At 40.2% G+C, this 19,430-nt stretch overlaps 1 protein-coding gene across 8 annotated transcripts in view; it reads right to left on the minus strand.

Moving 5' to 3' along the window:
- NR2C1 (nuclear receptor subfamily 2 group C member 1) overlaps nucleotides 1-19,430 on the minus strand; it is a 93,434-nt gene that overhangs the window by 43,047 nt on the left and 30,957 nt on the right. For 3 of the 8 annotated variants that reach the window (XM_075067050.1, XM_075067032.1, XM_075067034.1), the window contains 3 exons: nucleotides 16,333-16,408; nucleotides 8,592-8,699; nucleotides 1,798-2,028 (listed from right to left, as the gene is read on the minus strand). In XM_075067050.1, coding sequence (XP_074923151.1) covers nucleotides 1,798-2,028; nucleotides 8,592-8,699; nucleotides 16,333-16,386 — 393 coding nt within the window. In that variant the 5' untranslated portion in view covers nucleotides 16,387-16,408. Of the gene's footprint in view, nucleotides 1-1,797; nucleotides 2,029-8,591; nucleotides 10,710-16,332; nucleotides 16,409-19,430 lie in introns of all 8 variants that reach the window. The other 5 variants (XM_075067043.1, XM_075067040.1, XM_075067038.1 and 2 more) reach the window with 4 other exon arrangements.

Below are 19,430 nucleotides of genomic sequence, written 5' to 3' on the forward strand. Positions count from 1 at the left end.
CCCCTGGTAGCAAGGTAGCTGAAGTAGGCGTGACTGCGCATGCTGCTGACTGGGAGAGCACGCTAGGCAGAAGCCTCGCCCAGACTGCCATGATCAAAGTTCCATGCGCAGGACGAATCTCGATTTAGACAAAACTTAAAGAAAGCAGAATGACCTGGCAGTCATTCCCAATTTTGCCCAGGCGTCCGACCGACATCTCACCGAGGCCAGCCAGGAGTACCACAGGACGACGAGACAGATACCAGCTCATACGTACTGTCTCGCCGTCTGCAAGGCCAGGCAGGGATGCTGCTGTTGTAGTGCCTGCAGCACCGCATCTGCCAGCAGCATCCAGTAGACATACAGTGACATTAAAAAGGCAGGAAACGATTTTTTCCCTTTGCTTTCAGGAGGGGGACGCGGACTGACGACATATACCTGAACACCCACAACCATGTTTTTGACCCTTCAGGCACTGGGCAGCTCAGCCCAGAATTCAATAGTTTTCAGAGAGTGCGGAACTGTGGGATAGCTACAGTCATCAGTCGCTCCTCCCTCCCTGAGCGCCCATTTGATTCTTTGGCTTTTGGTACACTTGTCTCAGCTCTTCAATCTGGTCTTTCATCATGGCCTTGGAGATTTTTTCAAATGTTTTAGCATTTCGTCTTTTGGAACAGAGTTCTGATAGAACAGATTCACCTTCCCATACAGAGATCAGATTCAGTATCTCCTGTACAGTCCATGCTGGAGCTCTTTTTTGATGCTGGGACTGCATGGTCACCTGTGGTGATCAGCACTCCACGCTGGGCAAACAGGAAATAAAATTCAAAAGTTTGCAGGGCTTTTCCTGTCTACCTGGGCAGTGCATCTGAGTTCAGATTGCTGTCCAGAGTGGTCACAATGGTGCACTGTGGGATAGCTCCTGGAGGCCAATACCGTCGAATTGCAGCCACACTAACCCTAATTCGAAATGGCAATGTCGATTTCAGCACTATTCCCCTCGTCGGGGAGGAGTATAGAAATTGATTTTAAGAGCCCTTTATGTTGACAAAAATGGCTTTGTTGTGTGGACAGGTGCAGGGTTAATTCGATTTAACGCTGCTAAATTCAACATAAACTCGTAACGTAGACCAGGCCTAAGTTAAAAACTGTTTACTCAGTTAAATAACAATTACAATGGCAAATAAAATGAAAGCAAGGGGAGTGAAATATTAAGAAGTAAAGGCAAGGGAGAAAATGGTATTCAAATGATATTTTAAAACAGATGGAGAGTCAATGAGGCAGAAATACAAAAAGGCTATCCCAGGAGCTGAGACAAGAAAGTTCTGGCTTGAAAAGTAAAAATAAAACTATACATTTATATTTTTTTTATATCCTGACTCATGAAATACAAATTTAAAAATAACAACTTTCAAGGAACAAATCACTTTCTTCATTGTTTCTAAACAATAACTCCAAGTCTTGCTATCAGGGAACTGTAAACAGCAAAAAGACTAAAAATATAGAAACAGCACAGAAAATATTTGGAAAGAAAAACATCTCTTCCTATCCCAATAGTTCTCAAACTTATGTACTGGTGACCCCTTTCACATAGCAAGCCTCTGAGTGTGATCCCCTTATAAATTAAGAACACTTTTAATTATATTTAGCACCATTATAAATGCTGAATACAAAGTGGGGTTTGGGGTGGAGGCTGACAGCTCGTGATCCTCCTCCATGTAATAACCTTGTGACCCCCGAGGGATCCCGACCCCCAGTTTGAGAACCCCTGTCCTATCCCATCTGAATTAATATTATGAAATAAAGTGGATTCTCTACCTGGATGTGTTGTGCAGATAAATCGGGGGATGCAAAAAACAGTTGGTTGACACCTGCAGCATCTGGAGTTGTTAGGAAAACTTTTCCTGGAGTGGAATCTTGTCTGGCAAGGATCACCTTGCTTGGGGTAGAGCCATCATGATTTGTTAAGATGAACTGCTTTCCTGCTGTGCTCTGATCAAGTGCAGTAACAATCTGAATCTTCTGGCCCGTCTGCTGGTCTGTGACAATCTGATAATACATTTATCTCAAATTGTTATGGTCTTTCAAGTTCATGTTTTTTTAGCACCCCATCTTCCACCATCATAGTCAATGGAGTTTTGCCTCTGACTTTTGTGGTTGCAGGACTGGGCTTCTTAATGAGTTAAATTCAAGCAAAAACCCTGAATCTAAAAAACCCCAAACTGTAGCAGTGTTTGAACTGTGAACCTGAATACACATTCCAATTTTGCAACTGGCTCATATTTTTACAGAGGGCCAAACAAAAACCTTAGATCCTAACAGCTATGAATAATGAAGTGTTCAAAATATGGATATAAATGTTAAGGGTCAATCAGTCCGGTGAAGAGCTGAGCTCCCTCCACTCCCACTTAATTCAATGGGAGTTGAGAACACAGCATACCACAAAGTGACACTCAGCACCTCACAGGTGTAGGTCCTTAAAAAGTTAACTTCATCGCTTCATCCCACGTTGTACGCTTCAGTGTTGGCTTCATTAATTTAGAAAAATAAGGGGAAGGAACAATCTTATTTCAATTTACTATACCTTAGTTTAACACTTTTACATCCACAAACAGAAAAATCAAACTGAAGCAGGAGAACTGAACACTAACCCTTCTCTTTGTCACCTTTTTTGCTTTGTTTGACAAACAAAAATAACTTCTTTTGCTTTATTTTTCATTTGACAATCAATAACAGATCATCATCATCATTATGGCATTTCTTTCCTATTTTTAAATAAAGCAGAGCCTCGCTGACTTGCCCTTCACTAAACTGTACTGTTTATCATCTTCTGACAAACTTGGTAATACACTTTCTTCATTTTATATATATATAAAAACAGAAATTTTACACTTTTATATGTCCCCATTTTTCACTCTTCAGAATGCTATGTGATGCTGGGGGACATCCACTGGTGCCACATAATATTAAGCAGAGTGCACAGGAGTAGAAAAGTGCTCCCTGATCTATAGCCTTGTACATGAAAGCTATGTATACACACGGGGTGGCTCTATGTATTTTTCTGCCCCAAGCATGGCAGTCAGGCGGCTTTTGGTGGCGCGCCTGCGGGCGGTCCGCTGGTCACACGGATACGGCAGCAGGCCTGTGGGAGGTCCGCCGGTGCCATGCCATTGGCGTCCCTGCCGCCGAATTGCCGTCAAAGACGTGGGACCAGCAGACCTCCTGCAGGCATGCCGCCTACAGTTGCCTGCTTGCCTGCCGCCCTCACGGCAACCGGCAAGCTGCTCCCTGTGGCTTGCCGCCCCAGGCATTCGCTTGCTGCGCTAGTGCCTGGAGCCATCCCTGCATAGACACATCTAGCTAAATACAGCTTGACTGTAAACCTTTAAACTTTAGATACAGTAAAATACCACTGAAAAAGCTAATTCAACAACCCATTAAGTTCAAAACACATTTATAAATCTGCGCAGGACTAACACTGTTTTTCAAATATGTGTATCATGTTTATTTAAGAGACTAAGTGTATCTGAATATTTACTGACCTAAGTTTTATAGTTTATTTCCATACTTTTAAAAGGTGCATGTGTGTTTAGGGGTTAGGGGTGTGGTGGGTAATGGAGAAGTTTTCATTTTGTTATCTAAATCTGCAATGTTCCTCAATTCTCACACAGTAATAAACAACTTAAAATTTACAAAAGCTGCCTTGTTATTGCTAGGATTTTATTATTGTTATAAAATATACTACAGCATTATTTCTGTAGTGCCCAAAGGTGTGGTCGGCACTTTACATTACTAAGTATGTTTATTAGTATCTTATAAAGCAGTGGTTCTCAAACTAGGGCCACCGTTAGTTCAGGGAAAGCCCCTGGTGGGCTGGGCCAGTTTACTGGTCGCATCCGCAGGTTCGGCCAATCGCGGCTCCCACCAGCCATGATTCGCCGCTCCAGGCCAATGGGGGCTGCAGGAAGTGGCATGGGCCGAGGGACATGCTGGCTGCCCTTCCTGCAGCCCCTACTGGCCTGGAGCGGTGAACCACGCGGCCAGTTGTAGCTGCAATCAGCTGAACCTGTGGACACAGCAGGTAAACAAACCAGCCTGCCAGGGGCTTTCCTTGAACAAGTGGCGACCTAGTTTGAGAACCACTGCTACAAAGTATCATCATAAAGAATTACAGCTGACAAAATAAATGAACAGAAGTGCATTTTATGATGCATGTTTGTTTTTTTCCCTCTATTTTTGTTACCAACTTGCTAACTCACAAATTATTTGTTATTGTGAATATGGCCCCAATTCTTGAATAGGGCTCCCCATGGGTGCAGGGATCTGTCCAGGCAGATCTCACTGCATGATCAGTACTTTAACAGATTTCTACCATATGTTACTTTAATGTCTACACAAGAACATTTAAGTCTAGAGAAAAGCTCCCCTCTGCAAACCCTACTCCTTAAACATTTGGCAAATGAAAAATGCATTATACAAAAGGACAGTTTTAATAATGAAAAGTGCCGTTCCCACAACTTATTCCAAGTAGGATCCTCGCAACTGCACAGAACTCCAGTGAAGTCAATGAAGTGTGCAGGGGTCCATCCTAGCAGAACAATATGCAGTATCATGACCTGAACAGCTAATAACCAGAATAAAACCTTAACACAGTAGTCCTCTACTGTATATTTGTCAGAGTTCAATAACAACATATTTCTTAATTTGAGACTGAACATCGCCCTTGTATTCATTTCATTAAATATGGAAATAATTCACTGTTTTATATTTAAAATATATGTTTTCTCATGTAATGTTTCATTTACACATCTCTCTGGTATTCCAGCCTAAATTTCTCTTGGCTGCTTTTTATAGCCTCAAGCTGCTTTTTAACAATATTTTCTCTTTGGAGACCTTGGATTCCATTTGGACAGTACTTAAACCCATCTGTGAAACTGCCCTATGAATAAACTAGAGACATACATAAGTCATTCAGTGTGCCTTGTTTTGGAAACAAATGTGTTCAACTGTAAAGAATTATTTCAATACAATTTATTTTATTTTGACATATGTACAGATCTGGTTGGCAACCAGAATTTCCATCCCATGGGAAATTTTGACAATTAAAAAACCATTTCTGAAGTTTCTCACAAAATGAAAATTCTGAAAAATTTCAGTTTGGGACAATCAAAACATTGCATTTCTATGGTGTTTCGAGGGTGTAACAATATAAAAAACTAAATAATGTTTTATTACATTATTTCATATAAAATATATATAATATAAAGGTAAAACCAAAACAAATCAAACTGATAAAGTCAAAACAAAACATCTGCTCTTTTGCCTGTCAATTTTACCAAAATTTGACACTTTCCTGCAGAACATTTCAATTTCAACAAAACTTCATTTCTCAATGGAAAAAAACTACTTTCAACCAGCTTCAATTATTTCTTATTACTAATTATTGTTTGTACTGCTGTAATGCCTAGAAACTCCAGTGCGCTAGGTGCTATACAAACATATAGTAGAGACAGTCCTTGCTCCAAAGAGTTTACAGTCTAATTAGAGAGAAGATGCAACAAGTGAGAGTGACAAACCAGAGAAAGGAAGAGGTGAGGGAGACAGAAAAAGATCATCACCCAGCTACACTAAATAGTTACTGTATAATTTGAAGGTTCCAGAAAATACTTAACTTTTTTTTAAACACAACCCTCCTCTTCCCACCCTCTGCCACCAAGCCCCCAACATGACACACAAACTTGTACTGGCTGATTTATTAGAGGCATAACTCACTCCTACAAAGTGTGGCTCTCTGTTACTCTCTAGTTAGGGCTACGTTTTAGTCACAGGTATTTTTAGTAAAAAGTCAGGGATGGGTCATGGTCAGCAAACAAAACTTCACAGCCCATGACCTGTCATGACTTTTACTATACACCCCTGACTAAAACTCAGGGGAGGGGGAGCAGGGTGTGGCTCAGGGGGCACAACAGGTTCTGGGAGGGCATGGCTAGGATGGGAGCTGCGGATGCTTGTGGGGGAGGGTTGGTGAGGCTGGCATAGGCTCCCTATCTGGCTCCTGAGCTCCACATGCTGCCTCCACTCTGCCTCAAGCCCCGGTTCTGCAGCTCCCATTGGCTAGGAACTGCAGTCAACAGGAGCTGCAGGGGTGGCCTGCCAGCAGAGGCAGCACATGGAGATAGGAGCTGAGGAAGGAGAGTCTCCCCCTCCCAGTAAGCACTGCTCCACACCCCAGTCCCTAGCCCTGAGGGCCCCTCTCCAACTTCTGCTGCTGGGGTGGAAGGAGACTGCCCCAGAAGCAGCCAGTGAGCCTGGCCTGGGGGCTGCCTAAGATGCTCAGGTGGCCCCCAGGCCAGGCAACCAGCCGCTGCAGAACTCATGGAGGTCAGGGAGTCACAGAATCCGTGACTTCCATGATCTCCATGACAAACATAGAGTCTTATTTCTAGTGGATGACTACTCTACAGATGGTAGGCGTGACTCCGAGCATGGGTAGACAGATTCATGTTAGCTCTGCTTGAGCTAGTGTGCTAAAAACAGCACTGTGCACATTGCTGCACAGGCAGTCCCTCAGGTTAGCCACCCAAGTCCAAGCCCACCTGACCCTCTAGCTTCATATACTAAAAGAGGTTTATGAGTCTGCTATAGGCTTTGAGATAACAGAACTAGTCTTTTAGATCAGGCAGTAGGTTCAGGGGTTATTCCAGGTTCAATTTCTAATGCTGACAGCCAGTCAGGGACATCATGTTACATGAGCATAAAAACAAAGGCAGTTTTTTGAGGAGAGAGGGAAAGGAGCACAGGGTTATGGATTAATTAAGAAAGGTGTTCCATGAATAAGGGATAGCATGGACGATAGCACAGAGACAGCTGAAAGATGAGTAGTTACGTTTGTATTGTTCGTGGAGCAGAGGAAGCAGGGAGAGATGTAATAAGTGACAAAAGAGAACAAGTAGAGAGGGACTGAGCTGTGAATGGCCTTGAAGGATTAGGACAAGAAACAGAGCAAAATGCAGTGGAACAAGCAGGGCCAGTGGAGGAATGTGAAGAGAGCGTTCCAGCCAGAGCAACAGGCAAGGAAAATGGCCCTAGCAGCCACAATTTGAATTGAATGTGTTTAATGCAATAGGACACATCTTACAGAGAAAATTAGTTACAAAAAAGGGTTTAAAGGTGAAATACAAAAAGAGAGGAGTGGGGAACATGTTATATGGACACACTATCAGGTATTCTACTGGGGTGGGCGATTTTTCTCAGTGTAACCAATAAAACAATTCCCTACCAATACGGTTTAAAAAGTCAGTCACTAACACATTTTCATTGTGTATTGATAATATAAAGAAAAATATATTTCTTGCTGTGATCTACAAGTCCAAAGATACACCACAGAGCCTATCCAACGTATCTGCTGAATTTTCAAATGTAAAAATAACTGAGCCTTTTAACAATGTTACCATGTTATGCCTTGTAACAGCTTGAACCACCTCTTTGGAGTTCAACAGGTAAACTCTTGGAGTCGAGACTGGGTACCCTTTTTTCTTTTTTTAAGCACAGAGGAGGCCTTGTAGCCAGCTTGGACTCCAATCATATCATTTCAATTATTGGCTGAAGGAGACTATGCGCATGGCTACAGTTGCAAATGTAGAGCGCTTTCAGTTAAACCAACCTTCGTAGAGCACAGTAGGGAAAGCGCTGCAATCTGTCCACATTGACAACTGCAAGCGCACTGGCGTGGCCACATTAGCAACTCTTGCAATGGCCACAGAGAGCAGTGCATTGCGGTAGCTATCCCAGCATTCAAGTGGCTGCAACGTGCTTTTCAAATGGAGGTGGTGGAGCGTGACAGGGAGTGTGTTGTGTGTATGTGAGGGGAGAGAGAATGGGTTTTTGGGGGGCTGAGAGCATGTCAGCATGCTGTCTTGTAAGTTCAGACAGGAGCAGACCTCCCCTCTCCACCACCCGTCTCTCCCTCTCTCTCATACACACACAGCATTCCATAGTAATGGTTGCTTTGTCTCGGAGAAGACAAGCTTGCTGGTTGTCAGAAACGGAGCTTTCAAAGGGCATATCCGCATTTCTGCAGTGATTTCAAAACAATGACCAGAGTGGCCACTTGACTTAAGGGGATTATGGGACATTTCCGGAGGCTGATCAGAGCTCAGTAATGCAACACGTCGCCCACACTGATGCCTGGGCGTTTCAGCCAAAGCGCACCAAGCGTTAATCTTTTCACTGGGGTGGAGTGCCAGGAGCGCACTAGCCCTGGAGTCAGAGCGCAATACGTGCCTTGCCAGTGTGGACGGGTAGTACGCTAGGGCACCCGGGGCTGCTTTAATTCGCTCTAACTCTCAAGTGTAGCCAAGCCCTTAGAGTGACACACAACGCACTCGTGTAAGTGCTTCTTATGCAACTCTTCATCTTAGAAAGCAAGAAACAATGTGAAGCTCCACTCCTACTGTCCTCGAGCTCCATTAAACATAGGAGTCGTCTCCCTCTGGGTAAAATTTTCACATTTTAGAAAAGATCATTAAGTGTTCACAAAAGAAAGGGTACACAAAAACAGGCAGAGTAAAGAAGTTCACAGATTCTTTCAAAATATTGTAGATTAAACATACTTGTATGCGTTGTGGTAAAGAGAGACCTGAATCCGCTGGGACAATTTGTATTCTTTGTGCTGTCCCATCCATTAGTGTTTGAGTAACAGTTCCTTGGGAATGCGCAATCTAGAAACAAACAAATAAATAATTGGAATGACAGCTATGTGAAAATACTGCTGTGCCACATTAAGGTTTGACCAGCTTCAGATGTGTCAGCAAAATATTATTCAAAGTGAGACACTGGTACTGTTGGGAATGTAGCAGCATACAACCTAATTTTACTAGCTAGCTTTTGTATGTTAGAAAGTTCTACTGGTTCCATAGTTTTAAAGCCACTTCACAATTTTGGATCCAAAAGTCAGAAATATATTTATGGCAAAACATGACGGGGGGAAATGAATTGTCGATCAACACATACGGAACACACTTTAATCAAGCTGCATATTTTGTTTGCTCCAGCTGGTATCTGCAAGAATGGACAGATATAAATGAATCATAGCCATTTAGCACTTCTGCCATTTCCACATTTTCTGTTATTGTTTTCCCCCCTCATTGAGTAATGGGCCTACTCTGTCCTTGGTCTTCCTCTTGCTTCTAATGTATTTGCAGAATGTTTTCTTGTTACCATTTATGTCTCTAGCTAGTTTAATCTCGTTTTGTGCCTTGGCCTTTCTAATTTTGTCCCTCCATACCTGTGTTATTTGTTTATATTCATTCTATGTCAGGGATGGTCCAGATAAAATGTAGTCCTGCCGTGAGTGCAGGGGACTGGACTAGATGACCTCTCGAAGTCCCCTCCAGTATTATATGATTTTATAGTAGGGACATACTCTTGCATGGAAGCACTTTTAACTTAAGGGCTCAGTGGAACTGATGAAAGCACTTATATGCAGCGGCACAGTGTTAGTCCATTTCTGTTCAGCTGTCAGCTAAAGCAGTGAAAAGGAGAAACAACAAGAAAGAACAAAAGAGAAGGATATTGAGAGACACCACAAGAAGAGTAAAGAGAGAGGGGAAAAAAATGGTATTTTACCTTTCGCCATCTTAATTTTGATATGCTACTTCATGTGTGCACTCTATACCATGTAGGTCTCCAAATTTGCTGTTTCTTTACTTCCAACAATTCAAGAAGTTAAGAAACGGAAACTCAGCTCCTCCCCTCAAAATTTTAAGGCACCTGCCTCTGCTCAAAAGTAGTAGAGAAAGACAAGATGCATCCCCTCTCCAATACCATTTTCCTCAACTGTCTCCCAGAAGTAGAAAAATCAAAGCCACCTTGCACATTTCTTTGGGTGCCAATTGTTCTCTTCTCAGCTGTTATAATCCTCAGCTTTCCCCTGACAAATTCTACCAGTCATTTACTCATTTTCAGTATAAAAATCTGCAGCACATTAAATTTAAAATTTGGAGGCAATGTAAGATAATTTGAATTTAAAGTAAAAATGAACAAACACAATGGTAACTGGACTGGTGAAAGTTCCACATACACTAAGTCAAGTATAATGTATATAACACAGGGCTTTGACTATTTCTAGTACTTTTGATGATTTAAACAATTATTTGACACAATTCAATTATGATTAGGGCTGTCAAGCGATTAAAACAATCATGATTAATCGTGCTCGTAAACAATAATAGAATACCATTTATTTAAATATTTTTGTAAGTTTTCTACATTTTCAAATACATTGATTTCAATTACAACATAAAATACAAAGTATACATTGCTCACTTTATTTTTTATTACAAACATTTTCACAGTAAAAAACAAAAGAAATAGTATTTTTCAGTTAATCTAATACAAGTACTGTAGTGAAATCTCTTTATCACGAAAGTTGAACTTACAAACGTACAACTATGTAAAAAAAACTGAATTCAAAATAAAACAATGTAAAATTTTAGAGTTTACAAGTCCACTCAGTCCTACTTCAGCCACTCGTTCAGACAAACAAATTTGGTTACAATTTGCAGGAGATGCTGCCCGCTTCTTGTTTACAATGTCACCTGAAAGCGAGAATAGGAGTTTGCATGGCACTGTTGTAGCCAGCGTCACAAGATATTTACATCACAGATGTGATGAAGATTCATATGTCCTTACAAATTCCTTCTGTTTTCCGACCATGGCAGGAGCACCATCTGTTGATATCAGAAAAATATTTTGTGTGACAACTCCTCATTCTTCAAAAAGGTTTACAAAAGTTTCTGCTATATCTTCCCCCTTTGTTGTGCCATACAGGGGTTTTAGGCAAGAAAGCTCCTCTTGGATTTCATCGGAAGCATCTTGCAACCACTGCCAAACGTTGAACGTCGTTTATATCCATGCTCTCATCAACTGCAATGCTAAAAACTGCTGTATCTTTTAATGCAGTCATCTGCTTTTTATTCATGTTTCCTGCCATTTCATTTATACGTGTCTCATCTGTTCTGGCAGAGCCAGGCAGTTCTTTTATTCTATATATGCATATTTTATTTGGCAACTCACTGAACAAAACCTCCCGTACTCCTGAGAAAAACTTATTTTATATTCCTCATTTGTAAATGGGTTTCCGTTTTTTGTAATGCACTGTGCAATCTTGTAACTTCCTTCTGTGGCCTGATTTTTACTTACACTTAAGCATTTAAAAATACTGCTTTGCTTCTCATATCCTGCTACTGCCTTTTTGTTGATTCACTCGTCTGCTTTATCAAGAAAGGTTTTCTCGTTCTTCATTTGAAAATGTCATCAAACACTTGATGTGCGACAAACAACACTTTCACAACAGAAAGCACAAACAGCACGGTCCTTCTTTTGAATAAATCCAAATGTGTTTGTCTAAGAAGGCTGAAATGAACGGACATCTAACTTTGCTTTCTTAGGAGCTGACGTTTTGTCAAATGTACCCGTCAACTTACAGTGGAAAAAAAAAATCGTGACAGCACGTACAACATCAAATGCAATGTCCTGTTCCACGTGATGTGATAGTAATGCAAACAGCAAATCAGAACTTAAAAATATCCCAGTACAGTGGACACTGGAACAATTTTTAAGGTGGGGGTGCTGCCTCTTGCCCCTGTCTGCATCCCAATTGGCTCTGTCTGCATCCCTCATTGCCCCAGGCTGGGGACAGTGGGCCATAGCTAGGGGTGGCTGCAGAGCCCCGGGCCGACGTCCGGGATCCCAGGGTGGTAACAGAGCCCCCCGGACCAGTGGCTGGGACCCGAGTGGCAGGGGGTCAGCAGTAGGACCCCAGGCCAGCAGCAGAGCCCCAGGGACTGGGGACTGGGACCTGGGGCTGGCAGCGGGCTGAGTGGGGACAGTATTCAGGACCCTGGGATGGCAGCAGAGCCCCCGGGACCAGTGGCTGGGACCTGGGCAGTCTGAGTGCCACTCAAAATCTTCTTGTGTGCTGCCTTTGGCACGCGTGCCATAGGTTGCTGACCCCTGGTTTACCATAAGTAGTTAGTACAAATTCTAAGGGACGAGTCAAGTTCTGTATAGCTTGAAAGCTTGTCTCTCTCACCAAAAGAAGTTGGTCCGATAAAAGATATCATGTCTCTCTAATATTCTAAAACTGACATGACCACAACACCACTGCATACAACTCTGTGTGTTAAGGAGTTTACAATCTCTGCTGATTTTCCAAACTCTTCACACTGGAATTATTTCAATTATACAGTTAAATTCTGTTGTATGTCTGCAGAGCTTGTAAATTCCATAAAACTGATCAATGAGTCTATACACTCTACCAGGAGCTCTCAGATGTTCACATTTCTATAGTTAATAGCAATGCCCAAGATTTGAACTAGTCTAATAAAATTATCTCTATTCACTAGATTTCTCCTAGGATTACTGTATAAATAAAAAATGAAGTTTCTAAACCAACTCATTTTTGCAATACTGTATTACAAAAAAAGTCAGACTTTACAAAAGTGAAAACCCCTTTACAGCCTCCAATAAATTAAACACTTTCACTGATTTCAGACTTCCCAAAAATACTTTTTTGCCTAAAGACTACAATGAAGAAATTTCAAGCAGAAATGAGAGAGGACTCATTATTGATATTATAATAGAATACAAATAAATAATATTTTAGACTTATATAATGATTGCAAAGAAAAGACCCCTTTCAGGCAAAATTTTCTGAGATACCCTCCAAATGACCTGTACTGGTGGTAATTTACACACAGATGGTGCTTTGCTGATATCTTGCCTAGACATTTCTTACTCTAGACTTTTCTTTTTAGTGTTCTGTGGTCCTTGTCCTTATGTTCTCTTATACTGGCAATGATGATGCCTATGCTGTAGCTACAGAATTACTTAGTTATTCCAGGACTGAAATAGTTGTTTCTTTAAAGCTCTCAAAGATACACTTTACAGAAGATGAAACTGCTAATTATTGACATGCAGCAGTATGAGTTTAAACCTTTGAAAGAAACTTTTTATTGTTCATGGATGTATTAACAAAAATACCATTTGTCACAGTGTAACTGGCGCATTTGTTAAATATCAAGTTTTACATATTTGTGGTGGATGCTTATTTGCTTTCACAGATGTTAAATGAAACTGGAATTTGGCAGCACATGAGGAAATGGATAAACTATTGTGTAATTACTTTACAGCTCCAAAGATTATGAGAGAGAGCTATTGCAAGTTCTTGACTGGCAGAAATGCCTGATCATGGTTTGGGAATAAGAACTACCTCATTCCTGGTAGGAAGTGATTAGTATTGTGCAGAAGATTTATGGGATGGTACACTCTATGTAATGCTTCACATAGGTAATCTTAAATTGTAGCTAGGAACTTTTTTAAAAATAAAAAACTTTCCTTTGCGTCTAATCTGCATATATTTAATAGATTTTGCAAAATACATCATTTCAATCTATTCCAAAGATCATGCTCTTAATAGGTCTGTCATTTCTAAAATGTTCTATGAACAATAATTACTATCTAGTTACTACCCTAACTGCTATTAGTGACTCCAGTATCTTAATGAAATATCAGGTCTGTGAATAGCCTGTTTTCTTTAAAAGTAGGGAAAAAAGGTCTCTTTTGCACATATATACTCCAAACTGAATTTTCCTTGTGAAGTCAGTGAAAATTATTTCATCAATGATCATGTGAATTACAAGTGCTGTTGGAAATACTGGCTCAACTTCCATGCAGCCTCAAATACGGTTTCCAAGAGCAAGTCACTAGCTTGCATCCAGCATGAGCATAACCAGAGAGAAGAATACCTGCATCCTGTAGTTCAACTATAGATGAAAAAGGCTGCTACCTGAAAATCCAAGAACAACGTTGGATTCTATATAATTCCCAAATTCCAAAACTATATTGGCAAAGGTGAGCATACACAAAAATATAATGTGTACTTGGCACACAGTTCAATCTTCAAGGTATTTCCCTCCACCTGTTGGCACTTCAAGGTATTTCCCTCCACCTGTTGGCACTGACTCTGAGGCCAGTTTGTTCCCATCTACTCCACTTCTTTCAGACACTGGAAAAACAACAGATATTTCTGCATCTGGATATAACAGAAGGAAAATATACAAGTGTCATCTGTACAGGGATGAACTGTCTCACCATTTCCCTTAGCAACCATAAATACACACTGAAAGATGATAAGATAGAGTTTCATATGCAAGTGACCCTAAGGAGGAAGAGCAAATACTCAGCTACTCTTTGAGATCTCTCAGAGAAACAACCCACAGAATATCCTTTCCATCAACTACCACAAAACTCTGCATGTAGATCACTTTATGATCAGTCATGTAGATCACTTTATGATCCATGTTATCAAAACTATGATTCGTCTAAAAGGGCATAAGAAAATTTTACTTGTGTCATTCACTAGCAGTGGGTAGTCAGCCACAAATAACAGCACATCTCCATACTAGTCACATCAGACACCAGGTTGGTAATATACACCTACAAGATCAAGACATAATTGAAGCTTCTTCAATAGATCTAGGCTTTTTTATATTGGCACCAATACCACTTTCTCAATAACTTTAACAGTGGTAGTTAAAAACTGGACAATAAAGGTTAAGTTATTAGTATCTGGAAATCCTCTAGAAAGTAACGTTTTCAGCACCACCTGCTTACTATGCTAGAAGTCTGTCTTCACAAAGGGAAGCTGTAGGAGCAATGGATAGGCCTGTTTGGACCTACTGATAATACATCAGGGGTCAGAAACAAGCTGCACCTATTTCACACACCAAAGCAATCAAACCTCAAAATCACACAAGTTTAAGAAAAGAGGCTACTAGCGGTGGTAAAAACAGTGTAATTGCTTCCCTTCCTCTGCTTTAACTGTGGGATAAAGGAAGACAGGTGTGTTCTTACAAAACAAACTAAAATACAAGAACTGACAGAATAGCGTGCCAGGACTCTGTCAGGAAGAGCAAAAAGGACCTGTTATTCTAATTAAAGCGGCCTCTCCACAGAAGAAAAGGAGAGAGACAAGCAGCGTCGCTGACTTTCTCTCTCCCCATCTGTTGAGTATGAGTTTTACTTTTGTTGCTGTTTTTGAATTGGATATAAACTATTGCTACTGTGAAAAGGATGACTTAGGGATGAGAGATTTTTTTAAATTTTTTTTTTAAATTTACAGACTGATTGAATTCTGGAGTCAAATTCAAAGTCTCAATCCTTAAATTCATGGCACTCAACGTCCTGGGCGCAGGATATCTAAAAGACTGACTAAAGCACCTGGATGAAGACTGAGGTCGACATCTCCATCCCTCAGACACAAGGGAACTTGCTACCATATAAAGCCTGTCTGTTCAGGAGATGGAGCATTCTCAGGGGCTGGTCCAAGACTGTGGAATAAACTCCCACGGTCGCTAAGATCAAACCTCACCACCTTCCACTCCAAACTGCAATGTGTTTCTTCAACCTGCCTTTTCTAATATAAACATGCAGCCAGGGTGTACCGTCAAACAAAAATAAGCCAACACCCCTCAAAATCTCTCTCTCTCACACACACACACTTCTATCTCTGGGAAGAGGATGAGAGAAAGGATAAACCACACATGACAGATTTTAGTCATGTCACTTAATGGAAGGTACACACATACTACAATGACAAGGGTAGCATAAGAACATATATAAAATTAGCAATCCAAGAGGGAAACTTTTCTATTCAACGTTAAAATTGATATGAATTGAACTTGAAATCACCTAGAATACTTCACTTGACTGTAAAGTAAGACAAATCTAAATTAACCAAGAGCGGAAACTTCAAATAAACAGGTGCCATTTTTTATATATTTTTCTTATAACCACACTTGTATTGATTTTGAACAGGGCATACAGTAATGATTCCTTAGGTGTTTTATATTTATACATACACACACGCTGGCAACATTAATTTTTACTATCTATTCACACATTTCTAAAAGCACCTATTACTGCACTATTCAGGCACTGTATGCAGAATGCAGTTTTGATGCTAGAAGAGAGGAAAGCCTGCCTCATATGACTAAACAGCTCTATGAAGACAACCACTGGTTTAGTCAATGATTTCTACCTTTGAAAATATTGCTGTTTTTTTTAGCTCAGTTTCTTTGGGGGATGCTTTGACAAAGATGCAAGTCTTGCATCATGACATGAAGATAGCAAGAACAGGGTTCCTGCTAATCTTCTATGGGAGGGTCTTCTAGGGCTTTGGGTCCACTAGAGACCATTCTCTCTTGTGGCTTTGATTTTTACATATCAGTATTACGCTTTATTGTCCAACTTGTCTCAAATAGGACTAAATATATATATATGTATATGTACCTCTCCCATTTGTTGTTCAATAATTTGATGGGCCAGTTCCTCTATGGTTGCCATGATCTTTAATCACCAGAATTTCCTGTCAAAGAAAGAAGAAGATTCTTAACATCTAGAACCTTAAAGATGAAAATTTCTGGGGGAAAATATTATTTACATAAATAAATTATAGCCACAGTTGCTGAAGTGAGCCCAGCAACTAATTTAAAGTGTGGTTATGCTCTAAACATGACTCTGTAGAGATGGCATCATATAGTTCCATGTTTGTGTTTCAATGGCTTTCATATAATTTGTCTGTTTCTTAGGTCACTTTTGGTTTTTTATCACAGCAGAAGTACAGCTCACAGCAAGATTTCAAAGTACTAATATGTTCTCTTTGGCTTTTACATCATTACCATCAATTCTGATCCACCGAAGGTCTAATTAAGAACTTACTCAGTTAGAACTAAACCAATGTTTCCATTGCTGTACCAGTCAACTCGTACAGCTTGTTCTGCTGAAGTTATACTGGTCTAGCAGCACTAACAGGAGTAATTAAAAATGAACATGTGTCATTAAAAGAAGACATTTCTTAGGTGAAAACAGATCTGTGGAACAAGATGATGCCAATATCAATTTGCTTTAGGGCCACAGTATGCTTTAAAATGCAGAAATTTGGTTGAGATTTAAGTCTGCTCCCTTCATCTCTGTGAAGTGTGCAACGTAGTCCCAGTGACAAAACTGAGATCGTTACACGCTGTAAACCAGGGGTCGGCAACCTTTCAGAAGTGACGTGCCGAGTCTTCATTTATTCACTCTAATTTAAGGTTTTGTGTGCCAGTAATATATTTTAACGTTTTTTAGAAGTTCTCTTTCTAGAAGTCTATAATATATAACTAAACTATTGTTGTATGTAAAGTTAATAAGGTTTCAAAATATTTAAGAAGCGTAATTTAAAATTAAATTAAAATGCAGAGCCCTCCGGACCGGTAGCCAGGATCCAGTCAGTGTGAATGCCACTGAAAATCAGCTCGCGTACCGCCTTCGGCACTTGTGCCATAGGTTGCCTACTCCTGGTGTAAACCATTGTTATGTAATATTAAATGTTCATATATAAGGGTAGTTTGGGCATGTATCTACATCTTTACATTAGTCAATATGTAAGAAGGGTGCAGTGCATAAGAGTTATGAAGCATCACAACCACTTGTTTAAATTAATGTCAAAACCTAAATTAAAGTCTATAGAGCACTTGAAATTGAATCTGCTTTATGTACCAAGCCAACACACTTATACTGACAGGCCTCGTCTACATTCAAAAGTTGTACTGCTCTAACTAATATTAGTATAGTTAACAATATAACCTCCCTAGTGTGGATACAGTTGCCCTGCTATAGAGGTGTTTTACACCATTATAGCTAGTCCTGTAGAGGAAGAGTAAATAAGCTGCACATACACAGTATAAGGCAGTGGCTCTCAACTTTTCCAGGCTACTGTATCCCTTTCAGGAGTCTGATTTGTCCTGCGTATCCCCAAGTTTCACCTCATTTAAAAACTACTTGCTTACAAAATCAGATATAAAAGTACAAACATGTCACAGTACCCTATTTCTGAAAAATTGCTTACTTTCTCATTTTTACTATAAAATTATAAAATAAATCAATTGGAATAAAAATACTGTACTTACATTTCAGTGTATAGCACATAGAGCAGTATAAACAAGTCACTGTATGAAATTTTAGTTTGTACTGACTTCACTAATGCATTATACGTAGCCTGTTGTAAAACTAGGCAAATATCTAGATGAGCTGATGTACCCCACCTGGAAGACCTCTGTGTACCCACAAGGGTATGTATACCCCTGGTTAAAAACCACTAGTATTAGGTACTTTTATACTGGTATAATTGCATTCATACAAGGAATTGTATCGGCTTAACTATTTTGGTTTAGATAGATAAATAAATCGCACCCCATACCAAATAATTATACCAGTACTAAAACTGTGTCTAGACTAAACTTAAGATACGAAGACTATTTCTTCTCACTTCCCCTATATCCTTGCTGCAATCTCACCACATCACATCCTCTGTCCCAGAGGCACTATATCATGACCAAGCCAAATCTACTCCTGAAGTTAAACAGACCGTTCCTTTTTGAATAGTGAGAGAACCTCCAACTCCACCAGCACGCATTCTAGCATATCTAGCTCCGCTGGCAGAAAGGAATAAACAAAATGGAAACATGTTTTCACTTTGCAGAGCACTTCTAAACCACCAGCAAACTTACTAGGTTCAAAGGAGGGAAGAGTGAAGACAAATCCAAACTTCTTCAGGTGTGTATTTAAAAAAAACAAAACACCTCACTTTATAAACATTAATAGCTTGTCTCAGCTCCTCTGTAGGACAACTATATTATCCACATTACACACACAGTGAAACAAACTGGATCACAAAATCGTTTTTCAAGTTAGGTCTTATATAAACATTGCCATATTCTGTTTTAAATAAAATATTCTCCATAATAAAATAGTATCTGGGTTGCCAGAAGTGGCGTAAGTGATTCCACAAATAAAAAACAACACACCGGATTGAGATTAGAGAACTGTTTGTTTACTGTGCATTTGACTGCACTTTTCAGTCAGATTCTTCCCTGCTGGAGAACCCTTAAGATTTTAATTTAAAAAAATTAGAACATACTATTGAAAAGGCAACCAGAAACTGGATTCTTTTTTAAATTAGTCAAATTTGCCATCCCATCTTTGGCTAGACTTCAGTGTAAAAAGTGAGTCTTTTATATAGGACCTAATCAAAGCAGTTTTTTTGCATGAATTCCCACTGAAGTTAATGGAATTGTTATAAAGGGCTCTGGTGCCTAAACCACATCCATAATCTGTAAACCTTTTTGGATCTCTCCTGATAAAATATATATCTGGTGTAGCGTAGTGGTTAAGAGCGCTGCCCTTTGATATGGGAGACTGCCCTTTGATACGAGAGACTGGGGTTCAAATCCCGGTTGGTATCCAACTTTCCAGTAGGGGTCCTTGGGCAAAAGACCCCCTAACGCTTCACCTGCCTACCTCAAATATGAGAGTGACATGAACTAGGAGAGTCATGCTGGCTCGGACGT

This window comes from Chelonoidis abingdonii, chromosome 1 (assembly GCF_003597395.2).
Source record: "Chelonoidis abingdonii isolate Lonesome George chromosome 1, CheloAbing_2.0, whole genome shotgun sequence".
Classification (NCBI taxonomy): Eukaryota; Metazoa; Chordata; order Testudines; family Testudinidae; genus Chelonoidis; species Chelonoidis abingdonii.